This window comes from Peromyscus californicus, unplaced genomic scaffold (genome assembly GCF_007827085.1).
Source record: "Peromyscus californicus insignis strain IS unplaced genomic scaffold, ASM782708v3 Scaffold_11__1_contigs__length_118956290, whole genome shotgun sequence".
Classification (NCBI taxonomy): Eukaryota; Metazoa; Chordata; class Mammalia; order Rodentia; family Cricetidae; genus Peromyscus; species Peromyscus californicus.
Genome location: NW_026294402.1, coordinates 52419644 through 52444017, shown reverse-complemented (window position 1 = coordinate 52444017; position 24374 = coordinate 52419644). Strand labels below are relative to the sequence as shown.

At 55.3% G+C, this 24374-nt stretch overlaps 1 protein-coding gene across 1 annotated transcript; it reads right to left on the bottom strand.

The window, feature by feature from the left end:
* Positions 1–1169: 1169 nt before the first annotated feature.
* Positions 1170–23653, bottom strand: Sema7a (semaphorin 7A (John Milton Hagen blood group)). The gene is made up of 14 exons (XM_052761962.1): positions 23419–23653; positions 10009–10151; positions 9397–9438; positions 8983–9075; positions 8689–8776; positions 8430–8540; positions 7732–7871; positions 6956–7140; positions 6062–6170; positions 5771–5969; positions 3066–3193; positions 2731–2885; positions 2513–2574; positions 1170–2197 (listed from the first exon to the last, which is right to left on the bottom strand). The coding sequence occupies exons 1-14, from the start codon at positions 23594–23596 to the stop codon at positions 1836–1838; spliced, it is 1995 nt and encodes a 664-aa protein (XP_052617922.1). The 5' UTR covers positions 23597–23653; the 3' UTR covers positions 1170–1835.
* Between the last annotated feature and the right edge of the window lie 721 nt (positions 23654–24374).

Sequence of the window (24374 nt, the reverse complement as noted above, 5' to 3'; positions counted from 1 at the left end):
CTTTTTTTTAAATATATTTTTATTTTATGTGCATTGGTGTTTTGCTTATGGAACTGGAGTCACAGACAGCTGTGAGCTGCCATGTGGGTGCTGGGAATTGAACTCAGGTCCTCTGGAATAGCAGTCAGTGCTCTTAACCGCTGAGCCATCTCTCCAGCCCCTACCACCAGCCTCTTGCACACACCCTTCTCTCATACCCTAGGAGTCCTCATTGATCAGTTTCATCTCTCAGATGGGCCCTTTGGAGATAGGGAGGCCTAGAGTGATCCTGGCCGGGTTTCCCAGGGGACGCAGTGGAAGGAGAGACTCAGGAAGTCAGGGGTTCGAGCTATGGGAGGGAAGGGCTGCAGGCTCAAGGTTTGCTGAGCGGTTGCAAGTTCACATGCCCCATTTCTGCCCCTTGCGAGCTGAGGTCCTCCGAGTCTGCTGGCCAGCAGAATCACTAGGGAGAGCCTAGACAGTTTGCACAGACAGGAGGTACCCAGAGACAAACAGGAGGCCCGCCCCACTCAGCACCACTGGCAGGGAAGACAGGGAGCAGGCACAGGTAAATAAATAGCTTGTTTATTAGTAATATGTTACATTATTAAAGTGCATTGAGAAGAGATAAGGGACGGAAGCTGGAAGGCCCCCGGCCCCAGGCCCTGCCCCAGACACAGCTGGAGAAGGGTCAGCTCTCTGCTGAAATCCATGGACTGGGGGCAGGGAGGCCCACTTGGAGAGCTCGGCCTGGGCCATCTCCACGGGAATTTTCACAGTTTAGCCTAAGTTAGGACATGTCCTGAGCTGAAGGTGGGAGGCTAGGAGCATGGAAGCACAGCCCCTGGGGAAGGGGGCTGAAGGGAAGGGAGGAGTCCCCCCCTGCCCCCCAACCCCCAATGCCAAGGGCAGAGTCCTGGAACCTCCCCCTGTGGACCCGGCTCCTCCTTCAAAATGACCACGGCAAATCTACCTAGGGCTCAGTTTTCTTCTTCGCTCTCCCCTGTCTCCCTCACCCACCCCTCCCAGAACCACCCCACACTGGAGGCTCATGCCCTCAGACCAGGGCTCTCAGGGCAGAGCCAGCTCATGCCACTCTCTTCAAACCCATGCCTGTCCCTGGACTCCGATCTCATCCCAGGGAGCCCCAGCCTGGGATCAGCCCCCACCCCCCCTTCCCAAGCCCTCCCTCTACCCGCCCCCCAGCATGTAGTTTTGGTATTTCATACAGATGCAGTCAGAAGTAGCTATACATGAAATAAGCCTAACATAAAAATAGAGCTTTTTCCGTCCTTCCGTCCGGAAAGCAAATATCCTTCAATAAACATGCAAGGCGCTGTCCGGTGGGACCCAGGCTGTGAGGGAGGTGCAGAGGAGCAGCCTGGGTCTGCAGGAACACTGGCCACCCAGCAGTGGGGCAGGGAAGGAAGCAGTCGGGCACCGTGGTCCCAAAGGACTCAGGCCTCAGCCCCAAGGTCCAGAGATGGGGTCTCAGCTCCCTTCCCAAAGCCCACTGCCAGGCTGCTGGGCTCTCAGGCCAGGTGCATCACTGCATGAAGTCAAGTGTGAGGAGATTTCGAAAAATAATCTCAGGAAGATAAAGTCTTGGGTCACTGATGGCCCAGCTTCACAGTCGGTGCCTTCATTTTGCCGTCCCTCACTGTCCCCACCCCACCTGGGCCTCAGCAGCCGCCTGCGGCTGGACATCTCCAGGCCCTTTGTCCCCCACTGGATTATTTAGTACCCCTGGAAGAATCAGTGGACAAGGAGCTCCCGGGCCAGCCGGCTGTGAGTGTGATATTTTTCTAGTATTCCCGGGCTATAGAAGCCTGGGGTACACCAAGCTCCTAGAAGCCCTAGTGAACCAGCAGGCCAAGTATGAGTGTGGGCAGGACTCCTAGCCAGAAGGAGGCGGCCAGGGCACGGGCCCGGCCCATTAACTGTTCTGCAAGGTATCTGTCCTCAGGCAACAGCTCCCAGTGCTGAGCCTCACGGAGGTAGGAGCCTTCTTGGGCCTCACAGCGGTAGTGACCATATTGACGGGCCGTGAGATTCTCGATGAAAAGGATGCAGCTAGGGCTTTGGTGGCCCGGCTCACAGCTCTGTTCCACATTCTCCTCGTGGCGCCATAAGTAGGTAGCATGGCGGGACTCCATGGGGCAGGTCAGGTAGTATCGCGAGTTTCGGGCCAGGGAAACCTTCTGCAGCGGGGCATCGTCTGTGGAAGTAGGGGAAACAGACATGAGGAGGGGCCAAAGGCACCTTGGGAGTCTCTGAGTCCTGCAGATGAGGCTCCTGGAGCAAGGCTTCTAAGGGAACACGATGGAGAGGGAGTGGATCCTGACTTTTATTTTCCTGCATTCTCCTACATCCCCACCCCTCTCATAAGCACCCTATATCATGGGAGTTCCCTCCGCAGGATGTGGGCCAGGGGCCTCGGCCAAGGCCATGCCTTCTGCAGATCAAGGTAACTGAGGCATAGCTGTGCTTTCTTCATCAGCCTGGGGCCCAAGGGTAAGATTCCATGAGATACCTGGTTTAGGGTTGGGACATTCTTTGTGTGGCTCAGCTGGGTTAATAGACTGCAGCACTGACCTAGAAGCAGGAGGAGCAAACATCAGCAGACGGAGGCTGCAGCACAGCACCCCCACTTATCCTCACATGACCCCAGAATGATCCTCCCGTGCCCTTCAATGCCTCCCCATTCTCGGGTCTGCCTTTCCTTGAAGCAAAGGGATTTGTCCAATGTACCGTTGGGAACTGTAGATAGACACGCAGTGGTCCTGGTCCCAGCCGCAGTAGGGATCTCGGGACATGAGGCAGCCATGGCAGCCCCCGCTGTAGACCTCACACATGTCCAGGGGTACTTGACTCACTTCCCACTGGGAGCTCACATATAGTTTCCGCTGGAAGGAGAGCAAGGCTGGGTCAGGCCGGAGCCCTTCACTGAGTTCTCAACCCTTGAAGAAAGGATTCTGCCACCCTGGAGGTCCTTGAAATGACATGCAGACTGCAAACAGAGTAGCCCTCTCCCCAGAAGTTGTCTGGGTGGTCCCAAGGGTGCAGACGAGGGTGGGACAGCTCACCCGGTCAGCATCCAGCGATATGGCCTGGATGGCAGCTGCACGGTGGAAGGGCTGGATCTCCATGATATTGAAGACGAAGCTGTGTCCCTGGTCCCCCGATTCCACCACCTTGTGAATGGTGCCCCTGTCTGTGAGCAGAGGAGGGGTCAACAGACAGAAGTCCGCCTCAGCCAGACAGCCTTCTTTCAGGCTGGGCTGCCAGGAAAATACACTGGTGGGGAGGGTTTGGGAGTCACGGCTCAGGCGAGTGTCACAGGACTAGGGTAGGGTGGGGCGAAGACGGCTGAGTGAGAAGGAACATGGAGCCTAAGGGCAGTCTGGAAGTTTCCAAGGCTGATCCCCAAAGGCCATCCCCTCAGTGAGTGCCCCCAATATGCCAAAGGCTTATTGGAGGCTGCAACATGAAAAAGCAAGCCAGGATTGTGGCCTCACCTTACCCTGGTTCCCCCTTCCCTCCTCTGCCCTGGAGGTAGGCGTTATCTCCCTTATTTTGCAGATAAGGAAAGGAGGTGCAGCGAAGCTATGGGGTTTGCTCAAGGTCACACAGATGGTGAGCAGCAGGGAACAAACTGGAACTCAGATGGGTCAGAACCCCACCTCTGGCTTTTTTTTTTTTTCTAACTTGCCTGCCTCCAAGGTACCTAGGGGATATATTGTCTTTAATTGTTTATTTTCGGAGTGATTTTAGACCTTCAGAGAAGTGGCTGTGACAGTAGAGAGTCCTTGTCTAGCCTTCCCCCAGTTTCCCCAGCTGAAAACCTTACATAACCAGAGTGGATTTGTCACAACTAAGCAATTGACACCAATGTGTTCCTATTCACTCAACTACAGACTTCATCTGGGTTTATGGGGTTTTTCCACTGATGTCCTTCTTTTGTTCCCGGAGCCAATCTAGGATTCCACGTTGCACTTGGTCTTAAGGGATATTTTAATTTCTGTAAACTCTTAGATCTGAAAAGAACCTTGGATTCCATATGAGAGCTCCCAAGGTCACACAATCAGATTGTCTGCTAGACCAGCTCTCTCTCCATTGGCACCTGTTGGGGACTAATGGGTGTCCTGACCCTGGTCCTCCTAATCCCACCTCACCGACTGTCCCAGTTTCTAGAATAGCCTCCTCCTTTTCTCCTTCCATCCCCATTTCCCAGGGCATTATCTGCCCCAAAAAAAGGCAGTCAGACAATGCCTACCTGAGACAGTCCTCTAGGCTCAATGTTTCAACCAGCTTTGAGATGTGGCCAAACACTACTTGGACCTGACCAGCCCCCAACACAGCCCCTGCCTCACCCCAGACACACAGACACAGATACACACAGACATAGACACATATCGATAAGTAAACACACAGCGAGTCCCCACTGTGAGAGTTTCCAGTCTCTGTTGAGGACCTAGAGAATTCTTTATTTTTATCTGGCCCCAATATTTCTAAATGCCGCAGGCTCTAAATCGGTGTCTCTCCCATGGGCCACGGGGAAGATAAGAGATTCCCTCTCTAATCCCTGAGTATGTTTGTAGCCCATTCACATAGGAAGGGAGTAGCAGGGCTCCCTGAGCCCAAGTCCAGCCCTCCCCATCCTGCACTGTGTGACCTCCCTTCCCTTGTCCCCAATGTCCTGTGGGAAATTACTCTCCTTGAGATTTCCAGGAGCCAAACAATGAGCCCAGGACTCCAGCTTCCAACCAGACCAACATGGCCAAGGAAGCCCCAAAGCGAGGCAGCAACAGGAAGCCACTTGAAGGAGTATGAACAATTGAGGGATGGGGCCTGGGCTCTGACGAATGGTACCAGATATATAGGGTCCTTTCTAGTTTCCAGGAAGGCCTGTGGCCAGGCCCACAATGGCCTCCAAGGCTCATTTCAGGATACCACCCCCCCACCCCCCACCCCCGCTTTGACCAAGACCTGAGATGAGGAGGGAGACACAAAGAAAGCTCAGGGTGTACAAAGGCCTTCTAGAACAAAGGAACATCTCTAGGGCATTCACTCAGTCCCCCCCAAGGGAGGTCCCTCCAGGAAAGGAAGGGGGGACACTGTCTCAAGCCTCCATGAGGCTTTGCCATCTGCAACTCCTTGACATGGCATCAACTTCTTTGTGTCCTGCCAACTTTTCAAACACTTCCTCTCACCTGCATAACCCCAAAGTCGAAGGGAGGCCCTGGTCCTTATTCTGCAAGACAGAGGGTCCCAGGAGGCCCGTTGCTCAAGCCCCTCTCCCGACTCACCCCCAGCTGTCCACGTCTCTTCCCATACCTTCTCCATTGAGAGAGACATCTGGGCCAAAGCTGTACCTGGCCCTAGTGCATGCTCTTCTCTCAACTCAGGAGCTTTCCCTTTTCCCTCTGCCTCACCTCCTCCAGGAAGCCCTCCCTCTTTGCCTGAGCATCTACAGCTCTGCACACTAACCCCTCACAGCTCTAGCCACTCAATTCTCTGTTTACACCTAAAGGCCCAAGCAAATGTTACCTGCAGGGTTCTTTATACCTTCCATAACTTTTGTTTTTCTCTTTGTTTTTGAAACAGGGTCTCACTATATAGCCTAGGTTGGTCTGGAACTCACTATGTAGACCAAGCTGGCCTTGAACTTACCGAGATCTGCCTACCTCTGCCTCTTGAGTAGTAAGATTATAGGCATGCACCATAACAAAGAATAGTTCATTATCTATTTTCACAAAGTAAATCAGAGAGTTCTGGGATAGTCCATCACCTGTGGTTAGATAAAGGACATGGAAGGTCTCTCCATTGCTGGCTTGCATGCGGTGGACGACCACTTTCTGGTAATGGTACTTAGAGTGAAACAATGGTGTCTTCAGTGGCCCCATGGGCTCCACCCTCTGTGACACCTCTGGGTGACTATCAGCTACCTGGAAGGTTTCTGTTGGTATAGGTTGCTTTTTGGGGAGGCACTGAGAAAGAGAAAAAGAAGTAGGTCAGTAGGTGACTGGGAGGTGAGACCAGGAAGGGCTGGGGTCTGGGCCATGGTTGGTCAACAGCTCACCATGCCAGGTCGAGGGTTGGGAAGGCCCATGTGATAGCCCTTGAGTGAAGAGGTACGGAAGACTTGGTCAATGTCACCAAGAGAATACACGCAAACAGCTGAGTAGTTCCTGCAAGGATATACAAAGCACTTTAGTAGGTGGCCCAGGATACACACCTCCACTTACCCTGGCCAGGCCCATGCCAGACAGGGCACAACCACAGCCCTCGGCCTGCAAGCTCTGTGAGCCAGGACTATTCTGAGGCAGAGCACAGTGCCTAGCATGTCAAAGTTGAAACAGGGGAGGGAGGGAAGTTAAAAGAGGGAGGGAGGGAAGCCGGACTAAGTTATCTCCACTGCAATCTCCAACCACAACCTTGGGTTCTGTTACAGCATCACTGAGTTCAGAGGCCACCTGTTCTACTCGACCTAAAGAGAGAGGAACCCCATCATGGGCTGAGTCATTCTCTGGGCCCTCCAGTCACAGGCTGCAGGGTGCGACAGCCTCAGGGGCCCAGACCTCCATGTCCTGACCAGTATGTGGCTCCACCCACACAGGAGCCAAGACCAGGGTCCTTCCCCCTCCCACACACACACACTTGTCTGCTTTGTTTCCAATCAATGAAAGTGATTACAGACTGTGAATTAGCAGGCAGTGTTTGAGCAGGTGTGATCACACCCAGCACCCAGGAGAGGCCTCTCAGCCTTTCCCAGGCCTAGTATCAGCTTTTGGCGCACACATGGCAGGAATGTACACAGGGCTTAGGGCCACACACCATGTGTACAGAGGCAGAAATACAACAGGACAGGCATCACATGGCCGCCGCCACCGCCACCACCACCACCACCACACACCTAGTAACAGCTCAAGCCTTACACCCTCAGTCTCTGCTAAGGTCATTAACTATTCCTCACCAGGGGTTGGAGAAAACGCCATAGACCCTGGTGTCCCTCCACTGGCCACTGGGGTCGGGGAGCAGGAAGACATCCTGCAGCCGATTGAAGTTCCTGTTGGTGGCTGCATCACTGCATACTAGCATGGCTTTCAGGAAGGTGTTCCACTTGGAGACAGACAATGAACTCTCACCACCCTGGTCCCCCTGGAAGGGCAGAAGGCAGAAGATGCTCCTCAGCACCTGCCTGGGCTGCTTGACACACCAGAGACACCTGCTGCCGGGCATGCTAGCACCCAGGCTACTGAGGAGCAGGGCAGGTTAGCAGGGGTTGATGTCTGTGGAGACTCAGGCAAGCTTTCAGGTGGGCTCCAGCCTGGTGTGCCAGGACCCACACTGGGGCCCTGCAGATGAACACTCTCGGTCCCCACAGCAAACATGATCAGACACATCTGCTACTTTCACCTCTGCACACTTTTACACAAACATACAACATAGCAAATTCACACAAACACAACACAGGTAAACACACAGGTACTTATGTACTCACATGTTTGTATATCCAATATGCACAGACACTAAACCACATTTATTCATAGGCACATGATAGCCTGTGCACACGAATTCCCACAGTTTCTCTCTCTCTCTCTCTCTCTCTCTCTCTCTCTCTCTCTCTCTCTCTCTCTCTCTCTCTCTCACACACACACACACACACACACACACACACACACACACTCCTATTGTAAATACACAGATACATTCCCACTCATCCAGCCACCCCTCACATATCTGGCTCACCCTGCACAATTGGGCCACTCGGGACACATTGAGAGGAGCCTCTGGGTTCTTGTCGGGATTGTCCTCCCGGAAGAAGTAGTAGATCTTGTCATCATAGGCTTGGTCTTGGTGCACAATGGTGGCCTTGATGAACTGTGGGTCTGCCAAGGACAAGGGTGAAAGGGTATGAGGCTAGAAACTTGTGTGGGGTACTCATTTAACCTTGCACATCTCTCCCAGATATATATGAACTCAGAACTTAAGGCCCCACGGGGCCCTTGACTCTAAAGCAATACCCCACACCTGTTATGTCCTCTTCTGCAAAGATGTCATGGGCCCAGGAGCAATGACTTCATGCCTGGGGACTGCAGGAAAGCCCCTGGGGTGCCCATGTCACTTCTGCCTAATCAACGGAGCCTTAATGAGGAAGACGGGGCCTCCTGCCCAACATGGGTTCATGAGAAAGATGAACTTTGGCTCTCTGAGCCTCGTGCTAGGTCTGACCTTCCCCTGTGTTTGTTCCCAGAGTAATTCCGACCCATCTGGCCTCCACACTCTTTTCTCTGTGATTCCTCCTGTCCTACAACTCAAACTCCTCAGTCCTGGCTGTTCAGGTCTGTGCCTTTCAGGGAGTCCTCTTAGGATCTATCAGGCTATTTATTATCTGCCATCCTGGGCATGCACATGCGTTGGTCCACCCTCAACCCAACCTGACTCACTCTGCATGACAGTATCACTTGTATACAGCTCACTCTCGCCCCGGATGCGGCGGAACCGAGGGATCTTCCCGTTGTATTCCTGCTTCCGGATGGTAGAGTATACTTCATCCCCTGGGATATAGTAGGAGGACATGAGGGTAAGAGCGAAACTTTTTTAAGTCCTTACCCCAGGCTCGGGCCACTGAACACAGGGCTGACCCTCCTACCCGCCCTGGTGCAGCAGTACCCTCCCGGCGACCCTGTCACAGCGCTGCTCTACCTTCAAACAGAACCAGGGAGTTCTCATCCGGGCTGAAGGGGGCATAGCCTTTCATCTCACCAAGTGATGTCACCACACTGTCATTCACCTGGAGGAGATCAGAGGTGCAGATAGCAACATGACCACCAGCCACTGTACCCTACAAGGGCCAGTTTCCCAGCCAGGAGCCTATTCTCCCAGAGATTCTGCTCAGGGTAATTCCAGGCTCAGAATCTCCCATCTCTGTTTGGCTATGAGGGGCTGACGCCCACCCAGGAAATGAGGGCTATTCAGGCACATGGGAAAGGTTCTCACCAAGTTCCAGCAGCTGGGTTTCCGGGCATTGGTGCCACAGACCAGCAGCCCATTACCTCGCCTCTCTAGAAGAGTGATATAGTTCTCACAGTCCTGTGTGGGGAAGGAGATTGTTAGGTGGGGCAGGCCCAGCAGACATTAAGACCATCAGTCTTAGGAAAGAAGACATCCAAAATGGCCAATAGCAGCCACCCAGGACAGCTGACTCTATCCCCCTTTGAGCAAGGCCTGTGTCGGGGTCCATGTCTCCCCTCTAACTAGTGACCCTAAAACTGGTCCAAACTCCCCCAACCCCGTAAGTCTAGGGAATACAAGGCAAAGACATGTTCCCTCCCTTCCTCCAACTCTCATGATCTTCTTCCTCTTCCCAAGGGGCCTGCTCTTTTTCATGGTCTTCCCCCATCCCCCACTCACCTGTTTGTCCTGGCAAGACCCCTTTGTGGAGCCAATGTTTACCTGGAGGAGGGGGAGAAAGAAGCATTAGTCCCTCTTCGAGGGATGAGGTGTCTCTGAAATGCTGTCCATGCAGCCACAGGACACGCCCTGGATGAGACTATTATTCTCATTTTCCATGGAAGTAATTGAGACTTGGAGAGGGTAAGCAGATTCCCCAAGGTCACATAGGCTCTTTGTCTGATACCAGGAGCAGAGCCTAGCAATCGCAAAAGGCAGGCTATGGGTCCGGGAATCCAGCTTCCCAGCCCGCCTTCCCCCATCAGTACTACCGGCCTGGCCGTGTGTGTGTGTGTGTGTGTGTGTGTGTGTGTGTGTGTGTGTGTGTGTGTGTGTGTGTGTGTGTGTGTGTGTGTGTATGTTAGCCCCCAGTTTTTCTCTCAGAGTCTGACTCTACTCCACTGCAGATTACCTGTCGATGCCTCCCCCAGGAACCGTGTGTGAGGTTATGGAGGTAGAAGGACCTGTGCAGAAAGATGTGCCAGCTCCTTCACACTCCCTAAGGGCCCTTGCCAGGACCAGAGGTCAGGGATGAGGAAAGGTAAGGGGAGGGCAGAGGAGGCCCAAGCTTACCGTGCGCACGGAGGCGTTCTTGCCCTCGGGGAAGCTGAAGAGGTAGACCTTGCCACGTCCACCCACCCACACAGAGAAGCTGCCCGGCTCATGGAGAAGCACAGTGTGTGGCTCAGGCTGGCCAAAGTCCACATGGTCCTGCCCTGTGCAGCACGAAGGAAAACAACACCCTAAGAGGACCCTCGAGCTTCCACAGCCAGACCAGACCCGGCTGGCTAACTAATGCCCCAAGCTCAGAGCACTGAGGCTCAGAGACGAGGTCTGATTTAGGTGAGCCTGAGAAGTAAAGAACACCCTCGTGGGCTCCAGAAACCTCCTGTCCACACCCAAAGCCGTGGTCCCGTCCCCACAATGTGTTTTCTCAGAGTGAGGGGAATTTTAGGGACCCGGGGGAGAACAGACCCCTTCCCCAAACACATACACAATCCTGAGCGGCTGGACAGGTGTGAGGAGACCATCAGCTCTGTACTGTGAGGGGATCTGCAGTCTTTGTCCACCTCACTCAGCCTCCTCAGAAGCAAAGAGCAGGGCTTCTAGGCACCCCACTTAGAGTCCAGATCCCCAGGCAACCATTTTACTCACAACTCCAAATCTTCCTTTGAGAAGTTGTCTCCAACCCCTCCTGGCTTACCCCAGGCCCTCAGTGGGCACCATTTCAGAGCTGGAACAAATCTCAGTGTTCATTCTTTCCCATTATACAGTTGGGGAAACGGGTCAAGGAACACATGACAGCAGGTGGGTAGCAGGCCCTAAACCAACCCTCCTGCTTCTGTCTCTCAAGCTAACCTCTAGCCTGGTTTCATCACCCAGATGCCAGCTCCTTCTGGGGCTCAGGATCAGCTCTCTGTCCCAGCAACTCTGGGACAGGGGACCTTCAAAAAGCACAGCCTATGCCTTTCAGCAGAAGGGCTGACCAGGGCAGTTTTGCCCAAAAAAGAAACTGTCTGCAGCCACCACCTCCAGAGAGAAGCTGTCTCCTCTCTAGGGACATTGTTGAGGTTGTCTGGGTCGCAGGACTAAATTACAGGGATGGGATGGCCTATGGCTATACCCTGGGCACTCAACCACAGCCTCTGTCCCCTCATCTCTGGTTAGCCTGGGCCTCACCCCGGAATCTGGTCTAACCACTGTTTTCTCAGCTGCGGCCAACTTTGGGAACAGCCAGTTTGGCAGTAACCCCCCAAGCGGGACATGACCCAGCCCAAGCAAAAACAAACCTGCCAGTTCCTCAAGGTCTGCCCTAAGTCCTCCTTGCTGCTGCCCCTTAAGCCGTTGCTACTGATCCTGCATCCATCAGGAGCAAGGAATGGCAAGAGCGTACAGTGTAGGACTCGTGCCTTTGTTCCCTTTGCTGAACACACATTTCTCCACAGCCAAGTGGTCCCAGACAGACAGTGGGAGTCACTCAAATTCTGCATTTCTGCTGTGGCCTGGCTCACTGTGTAGAGGAGGAAACCGAGACCCCCTGGGGGACAAGCCTGGCCCAAGGTCACATCAGCAGCAAGCAGGAGAGATTGGTTCATCCAGACAGTATCAGTTCTCAAGAACATTGCTGGAGATGTGAGCCTGGCTGGCTACGGCGTGAAGCGCTGAGTCTGCTGCCCTCTGAGTGGCCTGGCTCTCCTGGGGCATGCTGCAAACCGCCTGATCCAGCAATGTGGGTGGGTATGCGTGGGGGGGGGGGGTGTCAGACACCCTACCTCTTATACCCTAGACCCCAAAGCTGCCTCTCATTAGCCCCAGATGTGCCGGGGAGGGGCTGAGGGTCCAGCTCTGTGCTGCTGTCTGGATAGAGGTACTTAATGGTGGCAGATCCTGGGCACTGTCCTCCAGCTCTCTTCCAGCTGGGATAAAAATGCAAAGCCAGGGTCAGCAGCTCACAGACACTTGGTCTCTCTGACTCACGGCTCTCCTTTCACCCATAGCCTAAGCAGCAACCTGAGCAGCAGGTCCCAGGCAGCACAGCTTCTCTTCCACTTCCTGAACATCCAGGCCGGGAGCCAGGAGAAAGGTCCACATCAGCACCTGGGGACGTTGGGCTACTGAGACCCACAGCCCCAAAGCCAAGGAAAAGAAGCACTCACAGGCCGTGTTGGCCACATGCACCAGTCTCCTTAGCTCCCAAGCATCTGGATCCAGGTCACACCTCCAGGTCTCAGAGAAGAGCCTGGGGCTAATGTACAAGTCAACTCAAGCCGGAAAAGGCACCAGAGGGTACCATGAGGGAGCCTTTGTCTTGGAGGTAGCAGGGCTATCGAAGGGCAGTCCTGAAAGAGTCCAGGCTGAGTGTGGAGGCACCAAGGACAAAGTCTGAGGGGGATACTCGGCTCTTCTCAGAAGTGCAGATATGAGGTACCCATCCCACAGAAAGCTCACTAATAAGCAGATGGTCCCAGGAGGGAGCTCGGGGCTGCTCCCAAAAGACAGAAGCTATGAAGGGCCGGGGAGAGTGTCAGCAGCCGAGTAAGGGCAGCACTCCGCTGATCTGCAAGCCTGTTCCACTCAAACCCTGGCAAGGTCAACGTGGGGGAAGGCAGGGACTGCTGGCCCCATTCTGCAGAACAAGCAGGAGCTCCTAAGCTCTCCCACGACTCTCACCGGCCCTCCCATGACTCTCAGGTTCCTGTCCCTCCCAGATCTGTGCCTGGTGATATGTTACTGACTAGGGGAGGAAGGGAATGGCACCAGCTCAGCCCCAGGACAAGACCTTGGCCCATTCTCCACCCCGGCCCCAGCCCAGGCTCCCGCACTGCCCGAGGCCCTCAAAGGGCCTGATTGTGCCCGGGAAGTGTCAGAGCGGCAGTTCCATGAATACATGAAAGAAAGCTTTGTTCAGGTCAGCAGGAGAGGGGGCTGGGGGCTCTGGGCAGGAGGACTGCCTGGAAGTGAGGGCAGTAGCAGCAAGCCCTCATAGCCAGGATCACCTCAGAGAGAGCTGGGCCAGGGGCAGGGACAGATTCAAGGCCCTGCCTAGACAGGGCTGAGCAAGCTAGAGTCTACCTTTAAAAAGGTTAGGCTCAGTGTTTATATCCCTAAACGCTTTCTTTTTGCTGTCTCATGAATCCAAAGATATGGGGAGACAGATAAAAGCTAGACTGGCCAGGAATGGGGAAGGAATATGCAAGCAGAGGAAACAGTGTGACCAAAGATGGGAAGCTGACTGTGTGATAGGTACAGAGAACAGAGGCCACAACTGCCGCCTGACAGAGAACCAATGAAAGAAGAATCCAGAAGCTCAGGCCTTGGTGGTGGGGCAAGGGAGGCACAGCCAGCTACTAGCTCCATCGAACCCAAGGACATACCAACCCACTGCCCATCCCCCCCCCCCCCCCCCCCCGCCTGCTACCAAGGAGCAGGGTCAGGAGTGGGAAATGTCTCCCATCCTCTGGCAGTCCCCCCACCTCCCACCTCCTGGCTCTCCCTGCTTCCTTTCCATCCTGTGTGTCTAAAAGGAGCACCGTCTGGCACCGTGTCTCCCCCCTCTCTCCCCGGCCTGACGCATTAGTGGCTGACTAAGTGGTAGCTAAAAGCTCCCAGAATAACCAGGGGTTCAGGCAGGGGAGGGGGCTAGGGGCACACAGAGAGGACATGGCCTCAAGGCAGGCTAGGCACAAGAAAGGCCACCCCTACCCCCATGTGACTCAGAGCCAATCCTGGCTCTCCAGAGCAGAGCAAGAACAACCCCAGGCTGTCCCATACCTAGCTGGACCCCGCCTCCTAGCAGTTTAGGGTTCACAAAGCCTAGCCCCAGTTCTAGCCAAATGTAAGTGTTGGGAAGATGGATCAGGGGAAGTGGTCCCATGCAGACACAGCACCCCTGCCAGGGTGCCCATGAGGCCTTGATTATGTTGGGGGCAAAAGTCAGGTTTGAGTCCTTTTGGGAACCCCTCTCCCACCGCTGTCCCAACAGCTGACTGACTAAAGGAAGTGGGGATGTTTTCTCTGGGGAAACGGTGGGTTTTTTCAAAGCAGGCCTGCCTAATGAAGGATCTGTCTTCCTCTCATTCACTCTGGATGCTGTTGCCATCTGGTCCTGTCAATCCCCAGAGCCTGGATGCTTGGGAAAGAGGGAGGCAGGCTGGGGAGGATGGAATGAGGACGACTGTCCGCCAAAGGAACAACAGGGGCTGGTCCTTGACCCACTGAACCCATCAGCCTTGCATGCTAACCTCCAAAAGCCCTTGGAAAGTGGGCAGAGAATGGCAGGAATGTGGGCATCCCAGTAGGGAATGCCTGAGTCAAGTCGCCGAGGAGCAGGAGCCTGGCCAACCACATATCTGGCAGGGACCTCCTCCCACACTTGTGTCCCATTTTGCACTTACAGGCCCACTCACAACCTCATCTGACCACGCATTGGCAGAGAAAAGAAAGAAGCGCCATGTGGTGCTCGGGAGCTAACCTGCAGTCTCTCTACCCTTTGGAATCTCCCACTATACACATGGAGAAGGTATCCAAACAGCCACGAAGCTAGGAGACTCAGAGGCCAGGGAGGCTGTGCCACTGGCCCAAGGGCTAATACCCAAGGGAGGCTCACAGACTTGGGTACTCATCATGCCACTGCATCTCTCTAGAACCACACTCAGGACTTCTTTGAGAGACTGATGTGAAAAAACAAAAAACAAAACTGTCTGCTCACCCTCCCTTTCCTCTGCATCACCCTCTCCCTAGACCTCCACCCTCACCCCATTCACCAGGAGCAGAGTCACTAACTTGACAAATGAAGGGAATCACCCACTCATCTCCCAGGTAGGGCCCTGATCTCCCGAGGGCCTTTAGTAACCCATAGGCATGACTAATGGAACTGTGAGTGCTGAGCAGGGTGGTGAAGGGAAACCTCCCCGTTGGTGGCAGAAACACAGGGACAGATGTTTCATTGGCTCTGCCTCTGATATAGCCAGGAAAGAAAACTATTTCCAGATGGCACCAACCTGGTGTTAAGAGCAGATTATGGCTACTATCCGGGTCCTGGTAGCAACACCTGTGCCCGGCTGGGCTCTGGCAGCTGCCAGACAAGTGCTATACCAACACAGGTGGCAAAGCCCTAACGTGGTCGTCACCCTCGTGGAGCAATGAGACACCCACCCTTATCAACAAGCTGTGTGGGCTACAGCCTCCACCCACTGCCAAGGTCAGCCGTGGCGGAGGGGAGGACGTCTCAGGTGTTGATCCAGGCTCGGCTCTAAGAAACCTCCCACCTTCTTTGGCATCCAGGCAGCTGTTGTGGTTGTGAGCTGGGGCAGGGCCTTCCTGAGTTCAGTGTCACCTTCTGCGGCTGGTGGGGATGGGGAGTTACTGGTTTGTCACAGCCTGGGTTTTATGACCCATCAGAATTCCAGGAACAAACACCAAACAGTCAAGCTTAAGTTCATGGGTCGTTTGGGGGGAAATATGAGTCTGTGTGTGCTGAAGGAGTCAGATGCAGCTTTCTGAAAGTAGAGAGAGACAGTAAAAGCAACATCCTCATCTGCCTCCACTGGCTAGCCCAACAAATCCCCCACCACCGTGCAAAGAAGGCAAGTCAAAGGTCTGCATCCCCATTCCACAGAGAGGAAAACTAAGGCCCTTCCCAAACCACCAAGGGCTGGGACCACTTGCATACATTACTGTGACCAGAGAATCAGAGGGCTTGGCTGCTGGACCAAGTTCTGATGAGAAGTACATTTTGGGGATACTGAACTGAGCAGGAGTCAAGGGCTCAGGTGGAGATGGAAGGTGGTCCCAGAGCCTAGTTGGAGTGGAGAGGAGTGCTGAGCTCAATCCCAGGAAAAGCAGGAAGCCCAGAGCCAATGCCACACCCTATCTAACTCCCATCGATTCTTTGGCCCAGCAGGTTCCCAAAGCCCTAAAGGTCGGCTAGTGGCTACTTCAAAGCAGAGAGTGGGCAAAAGTACAGAGTCTGCTCTTGGGCCCAGAGCCCAGGCTGGGGTGGCAAGAGAGCAGAGGACGCTACCTCAGGGCAGCAGAGAGGGAGACAGGCGGAAGACCGAGCGAAACAGAAGGTCCCCGGCCTCAGCTTTAGCCTGGACCAGCAGGGGACACAGTGTGAGGGCAGCCAGCCAGCACAGCCCGTTAAGGAGAACTGGCAGGGTCTGGGGTGCCAGAAATGCATTCCAGGAGAAGCCAGAGATGCTGCAGCAGGAGGAGGAGAATGATGGAGAGAGGAAAGGGACGGCGATGGTGTGCGGGGCCAGCCCTAAGCCCGGCGCTTCAGAAACACTGTCTATCTGCCAGGGACTACTCTACGTGATTTTTAGATCTATTAACTCAGCCAGTCAGTAAGCTCATGTGATGCCTGGTCTCTTATTAGTTCTACTTCACAGATAAGGGGTATGAGGCCAAGAGAAGCTAAGCAACTTACCCAGGATCACACAGCTGGGGATGCAGTAGGGCAGACTAACTCTGGTACCTGTGCATATCCTGCTGCACTCCAGGCGTGGACTCTCAGGGACTTCCAGAGCAGTCCCTTCTATACAGCTGAGGAGACCAAAGCAGAGGGAGGCTAGAGCTCAGGCAAAAGCTACTTGCCATCATACGCCTGACCTCTCTGCTTGTGACACCTTGACAAGTGTGGATGAGTAAGCATGAGTGTGCAGGTGCAGGTGGAGCAGGAATATAGGGTGCCGTGTGTCACCTTCACCCTAAATGCTAGCCAGTGTGATTAATTGGGAAGACAAATCTCCTGGGATCTCTGTCTCTACTAGGCAACTTTGGGACTGGGTATGCACACCAGTCCTTTTCTACTAGATACCCACTCCGGTTCCCAGCCAGTCAACACTCACTGAAGCACTCATCTTCTCTGCCCGGGCTCTAAGCTCAGGACCTCACCACAGCTCCCAACTGCCCATCCCAGCAGGGCCTAATTCCCCCAAGCAGGGCAGTCAAGGCTCACCCATCTGTGAGCAACTCCACTATGGCTAGCTCCCATCTCCACACAACCCGTGCTCATGGCCCTTGTCCTTTCTCTGCTGCACGTGGCTCTCCCCTGTCCTTGAACGTCTAGCCCAAATCCCCTGGCTCCAGGAAGTGTTCCAGACTGCTCCAGCCCTCACTACTCTGCCCTGTCTGTACTCCCTGACTGTGCTCCATCCACCATCTGGCACACACCCTTCTCTGAGATCACACTGTGTCCGGTGGGATTTTACCTGAGATGTGGGGTACTGTGAAGAAGGACCCCATCGTCCATTGCCAGGGCTGGACAAGACAGGGTGGTTCAGACAGTGGGAAGGGGCAGCCTCCTGCTACTCTTGAGAGGAGTAGACATCTTAGAAGAGGTTCCTGGGCCATCTATGGGGTGCAGGGCTTATCATGGTGAGCTTACTTGGTAGGCTGAGCCAGAGCAGCAGTTATACGTCGCCCTGTGTCCCCACCCCTTGCTCTAGCCTGGCTCTTTCCTTCTCCTCTTCCTGATCATATTACCCACACCAGCCTTCCTTCACAGTCTTGGCAGTGCACTCCTGACTTCCCAGGGGCCCCTTTTCCATCACAGGCATGAGCCCTACATCTTAGTCACTAACGGCTCCCTGGGGGCAAGCGCAGGGCTTCCTTTGCTTTCCTGTCCCAGGAGCTGCATCAGGTGCAGGCAAGGGTCAAGGGCTGGCTGCCCTCTACAGTGAGGGTCCCCAGGATGCTGGCCCAAAGCCCAGGGTCTTGATTAGAAGCAGGGTACAGGAGGCCCCACAGGATCAGCCTAATCCCCGGGCTGCTGTGGCGGTTAAATCCAGATTAGCCTGAGCCATGACACAGAGCAACCTGAGAAGACCTAAGCTCTGCTCAGCAAAGGCCAGATATGAGGTACACAGAGCAGAGTCCAAATCTGAGAATCTAAAGGGAGTATGGTCTTGGTGGATGTGGACAGAAAGTCTCTGGGCTCAGTTAAACTGGCCAAGGAGGTAATAGGCTTTTGAAGTCCTCCACCCAGAAACGCATGAAAGCAGATGGGACACTGGGAAGGGGCAGAGAGCTGGGTCGCCAGTAAGCTCGGGGCAGAAAACACAGCCTTGACTCCAGCTCTGCCTATTTTGCCAATGACCTTGAGCCAATTCTGCTATCTCTGGGCCTTAGTTTCCCCATCTGGGGCCGATGTGGTTGGCCCAGCTTCTCTCTTGACATTTCTTTTCTCACACCCTGAGCTCTGCGCTGTCAGGCTGGGTAAGCTGAGGACATCTCAGAAGGTTCCTCAATGAAACTGAGAAAGAACTGGCAGGGAGGAGAAGAGAGATTGAGGAGGTGGGTAGGTATGGGGCAGAGAAGATGCCCTGGAGCAGCAGTGGGGGCTGGGAAGGAAAGAGGAGAACCACAGGGTAACTAACCGTCAGGCTCCAGGGAAGCATCAACTCTGTGGCTGTGTGTTCTGGGCAGAACACTCAGCAGAGTGTCGCAGAGGAATGGAGGGACCTTGAAGAGGGCAGAGTACAATCTACACATGGGACAGCGGGGCCAGGGTGAAGGCCTGCAGGAGGAACCTGCAGGGCTTGGAGAACCTTCCCTTGTGGGAGGGCATCAGCTTGGGGCCTGGGCTGACTAGGGAAGGAGAAGCTGCCGGTCTCTATGGAGCCTGGACTGTGGCCCTTTACTTTCTCCTTTCTCCCTGTCCGCCTGGTCCACCGAGGGTCCTTCTTGCAAGGCCAGGGCAGATCAAGAGCCTGTCTCTCCTATCCCAAAAGAGGAGACAGGCCTCTGGGATAACCAAAAAAGGAAACTAAGAAAAGCAGAAGGCTTTTGGAGCTGCTAGCAAGAGGTAGGGAAGTGTGGTCAGTCTCTTATGACACAGCCACCCTGAATGAGGTACAATGACGGGGGCGTGGAGTGATGGTGGAAGCCAGAATGTCAGCTGAGACTCTAGCAGGCCACTCTAGGGTCATCCATTCTCATGACTGCCCCCTGTAGGCTGAGCCTCACAGCCCACCTGGCCTGGTAACTCCTCAAAGAGGAGTGTGTAGCTTACTCTGTTTCTCCCAAGTGTAGAGAACCTCATCTGCAACCCAGAAAATTATCTGCTCTCAAAAGGAACCAAGGTCCCTGGAAGGGGAAGCTGGTCAGAGGAATCGTGCCTGTCCTGTCCGCAATACAGGGCCTGGATACGGGGGGGTTTCTTCTTCCTTAGAGAGAATGCAGTAAAAGGGCATGGCGGGCCTCCTAGCCGAAGACCCCTCCTCATAGTCAGGAGGGGATGGGGACAGTCCTAGTGTCCCTGGACCCCACCACAACTTCCCTCAGGGACCTGGGACAGGCTTGCCTGCCACTGTCTTTCTCCAGAAGGCTGCCCAAGCCGTGACAAGTGGCGAAGCTCAGTTATCATCTCCTTCAAGAAAGCTTGCTGACGCCAGTGTAGCAATGCACACGCCCTTAGTGCCAGCACTAGGGAGGCAGATAGCTGGATCTCTGTGAGTTCAAGGCCATGGCAAGTTTCAGGCCAGCCAGAGCTACACTGTGAGAGCCCGTCGAGAGAGAGAGAGAGAGAGAGAGAGAGAGAGAGAGAGAGAGAGAGAGAGAGAGAGAGAGCCAGCCTTGCTGAACCCCTGGCCAAAGCCGACTCAGCTCTGTCAGACAGGTGCTGCCGCTCCTGCCCCTTCCTCATCCAGCCAACTCCTGCCTCTGCCATCTCAGCTTTACCGCTTCATCCAGAAAGCCCGCGGCCTAGCAGGCTTCCTCAGCACCCATGACTGCCCTCCGTTGTAGGTCCTGTCCCAGCCCATTAGTGTATGTACTGGTTCATCTGCCCAGTCTCCCTACCTACAAGGACACCAACTCATTTCATTTCCCTGCTGGACCCTCAAGCCCAATCCTAGAACTGGCACAAAGCCGAACTCACAAAAAACCTGTTGAATGTGCTTCCACCCTTAAGGCCATAAGCCCACAGGCCATTCCCTGCCACTGATCCTTGACTTTCAGCCCATGATAGGAAAGAGAAGAAGGACACAAGACTCAAGGATTTCCCCTGACTGCCCGGGTTTTAGTTACTTAACACCAAGACCTGAATGGGCCACTCAGCCTCTGCTCCCCCCTCCTCGTCCCACAGAAAAAGGAATCTGGAGGTGTTATGGGCCAGCAGTGAATGAGACACTACCTCTGACTTTTGCAGACATCCGAGGAAACGGAGGTCCAGAAAAAGGCAAGGGCTCACCAAAGTCACACAGCAAATGAAGCCAGAACAATTAGGCCAGAACCAGGCTCCTGACTTCCCACCTCTTTCTACCCAAGGCGCCAGAGTCAACTTGGATCTGTGCCACCATCTAGCTGCAGCCCTGCCCCCAACACCTGCTCTCAGAATCTTCAAGGTTCAGTCCAGATTCATCACAGAACTTGGCAGGGAGCTTCTGGGGACATCACCAAGCATCTCTTCCAGCTTAGGAAACCCCCTTTCCTCTTGGGGATTGCCCCCCTCCCAGTTCTGCAGGGGGGAGGGTGATTTACCTTGAAGGTGATGAATTCATCTAAGTCCCCAAGGGGGCAGGGATTTCCACTGGAAATGCTGATGCTTGGGGAGCCCCACCTGTGACCTCATCCCCTGGAGGAGGTGATAACAACCCCCCTACCCTGGGGAGTGGCCCCTTAATGGCTATCCAGCAGCTCCCAAGTCAACAATAACATCCTGTTGTTTAATTGGGCCAGAGGGGGAAGAACCAGCTGGGCAGGTAGAGACCGGAGACCGGACTGTTTGCCTTCTGTGGACAGGCTAGCTCACTCTGACGTGGGGGGTCAGGACGTCCATGGGCTTCTCCTTCTCCTCCAAATATTGGTGGAGCAGGGGAGGAGTGCACAGTATACACAAGCATGCAAACCTCCTGCCTCACCACACCCTCACTCACCTGCCATCCACTCCTCTCCCGCCCCCTACTTGAAGGAAGATCAGAGTCACACATTTACATTGTTAACTGACTCATGTGTGAGTGATGCCCTGTGGGAACAACCTCTAGAGCTCTTCCTGCTCTGGCAACCTCTGGGGGTCAAAGACAGGTGCAAAGCTCAAGGATGCCCAGCAGTCTGTGATGGAACACTCTTCCCCCTGGTCCAAGCTGTTCTGCACCAGGCCTTCATCTGGTTGCAAAGGCAGCAACTCTCTGAACAACTGCAGTCTGGGACCCTTTCAGAGTCCCCTGCTTTAATCACCCCCTAAGGCTTGGGGTGAGGGTGTGGGCCCAAGCAAAGAAAATAAAGACATTTCTATGCCTATCCCAGTCCGTATTCTGTCTTGACTCAAAACTAAACTCTAAATCGATGTCTTGCAGAAAAATGGCTATAGGGCTACCACCATCCTTAGTCTAGTCATCCCCGAAGGTTCCTGTCCTGGTAGACAGGGCCCTAGGCTTATTGTAGAGCCTTGGCGAGGGGGTGGGGAGGTCTTCCTCTCACTCTGTGCCTGGGTTTGCCCTATCCAAACTCCCTACTATCCGACTGCCATGTGTTACCCCATAGGAGGCAGGAGGCAGCTGTCAGCCGGGCACACTATCACCAGCTGGTGACCCTAGGGGGTCGGGGGCAGGTGAATGGCAGGGCCTGTCTGGTCAGTGGGGCACCTGGCACTTGTGAAGGAGATTGTAGACTGTCCTTGGACAAGATTGGTGAGTGTCTGGTGGATCCCAGCCAGAGGGGGTCAATAGTGCATTACCAGTGTGGTCACAGCCGTGAAGTGCAAGCAGGGGAAGCTGGGCACAGAGATGGGCTGGGAGCTTGAAAAGTGGGTAAGAAGGCTGAAAGCAGCTTTAAATAGCCTCAGGGTAAGTAAGGACTAAGTGCCAGGGATAGAAGGGTATGCATTAAGTGCTAACAAGTGGGTGTGCATTAAGTATGAGGTGGGGAGGTCAAGGAAGGATTTGGGGGGACAAGCGTGCTTAATGAATATAGAGGGAGATTCCACAACACTCAGACATAACCATTTGTCTCCTCCGAAGTACTCATGTGCTGTGTAAGACACAAGGGGACAGAGGCAAGGTAAAATGCTGGCAGGACAGAGGCTGAGTGGGTGCAAATGCCGCGTGTGCAGTTGTCCACCATGAGTGAGAGGTCCAGAGCGTCAGCTAAGCTGTTCCTCTTCCACCGAGTACACCTCCGGCTGGATGGCGAACTGGAGACCAGAGTACCTCATTTCTGGTTGGAAAACCATCTAAATCCTTCTCCTCTTCATAACCCTGGACCAGGGCAGGTTCAGGGTCAGATCAGAGCCCCCACTTGCATAGTGAGCGCCCATACTGCCCAGTGACCTTGGGCAAGTCACATTCTCTCAGCGGCTGCGGCAGTTCGGGCCACTCATTTTATGTGGGTTCCCCCCCTCCCCTGCTAAGAATACCTGCCCCAGATAATGCTCAGACTTCCGCAATCCCTGCAAACTGCCAAGGCATCAAAGGGTTCCCAGTAGGGACAGACTGGACCAGTACCCCCAGCCCCCGGTATGAGTCTCCCATCACTACTAGAGGAGGGGCTGCAGAGACGCCAAATTTGGGTACAGAGCTGAGTTTGCCTGGGGGCGGGGAGGCATTTGTGTGCAATGCAGGGGAGGGGAGCTCCGTCCCTAGCGGCAGAAAGCCTCCAACCCCAACCTAGCCAGCTTTCTGTCCCACTGTACAGGGGTCTAAACTGAGATACCCCAAGGGAAGACTCCTGTCCCTCAGGTTCTCATATTCATCACAGCCCTAAGGCTGCACACCCCTCCCCAGATACGCGGCTTGGGGGGGTCCCAATGGCCTCGCCCCACCCAATGGGCACTATCCCCCTCCTCGTGCTAGCGCCAATTTCTGGTGACAACTGCCACGTGCGGGCAAGGGGGGGAGCGGCTTGTCCCAGCATTGGGGAGACAGCGCCCAGGTGCCCCGAGCCCCGGCACTACACCTTGTCCCGGATCCCGCAAGGTGCCCACCCCCTTGCCTGGCCCGCGCTCCGGGCCGGGGCGGGGGCGGGGGCAGGCGGCGGGGTCTTTGTTCCCGCAGCCCGAGCGCAGCGGCGGCGGCAATGGGTCCGCGCCCCCTTCACCAGCCCATCCTGAGCCCCGCGTTCCAGCAGAGCCCGCAGCTCGCAAGGAAGGGGTCGGGGTGAGGAAGCTGGCCGGGGGAAGGAAGGGTCCTGTATAGCAGACCCCGCGGCGGAGAGCCAAAGAGAGCCGCGGCGAGGCAAGGGCCCGCAACCTCCCCCCGCGCTCAGGCGCTGCGGCTCCGGCTCGGAGCTGCTGTTGGACTTGGAGCGCCACTTAGCCGGGCCCGGGCCCCAGCCGCTCGCTCACACGCTGCAGCGCTCAGCCTGCTCCGGCGTGACAGTACGCACACTCACATACACTCACCCGGACCCACACGCTCCCTTCGGGGCCAGCCCGAGACCTGCAGAGCTGCGCACACGCACTCTCTCTAGGTGCCGCACACTCCGCACCCTCCCCGCACAGCGTCCGATCCCGCGCCCCGCCGGCCGCGCGGCGCCGCCTACCTTTCCAGACGGCGGAGATGCGGGGTCCGCTCCTCGAGTGGCCTTGGGCGGAGGCGGCGGCCACCCAGAACAGCAGCAGCAGTCGCAGCCGCAGCGGGAGCCCGAACCGAGCCGGCGGGCTGAGGACGCGGGCGCACGGTGCGCTGGGGGCGGCACGTCCGGGAGGAGGAGGCGTCATCCCGCAGCCCCGGAGCGACAGCGGCAAGCAGCCGAGACTGAGCCAGCGCCCGGCCGCAGGCAGAACCTAGCGCCAGGAGGCGGAGTCAAGCGCCTGACCCCACCCCACCCCTCCCCCCCGCCCCTCGCAGCCTTTTCTAGCTTTGCCGGTGGCCCCTAGCTTGTGCGGTGCCCCGTGCCCGCTGCCGGCTGCTAGGAGAACCTTCGCCACCCGCTCTCAGGCAACTCCACCGGGAGAACCCAGCTGCGAAGAAGACAGACTTGTGATCTGTCATGAGGAGCAGGCCCCATCCCTCCTCTGGGCTTCAGTTCCACTTCCCTCACCCCCGTGGAAGGAAAGGCCTAGGAAATCTAGAAGGACCACTCAGCGCGTGGATGAGTCTAACACCGGACAACCCGGTTGCAGCCAGCTAAGTGGTTTGTAGTTAGAGAGCCATTCTCAGAGAATGGGCTTGCCCGAGTGGGACCCAGCTCTCTGCTGATCCTATCGCCCCGGAGCAAGATGCTTTCCTCTGTGAAGGAGACAGAGGAGGTCGATGAAGTGTGGGGTGCCCACAACGCCCCACTATTGCTCTGCCTGAAAGAACACTGGGAATTTTTCATCTTGGCCTGGCTCCCTCCTCTCCCTCTCCTTTCTCCTCCCTTCCCCAGCCAGCAGCCTTCTGGGCTGCCTCCCCCCAGCCAGCTGGTGTATGCTCAGAAAATCCAAACTCATTTCCATGTGAGCTGAGGGGGATATAATTAGGAAGGCCCCTTCCCCAAGAAGAACGTGAGGGGCA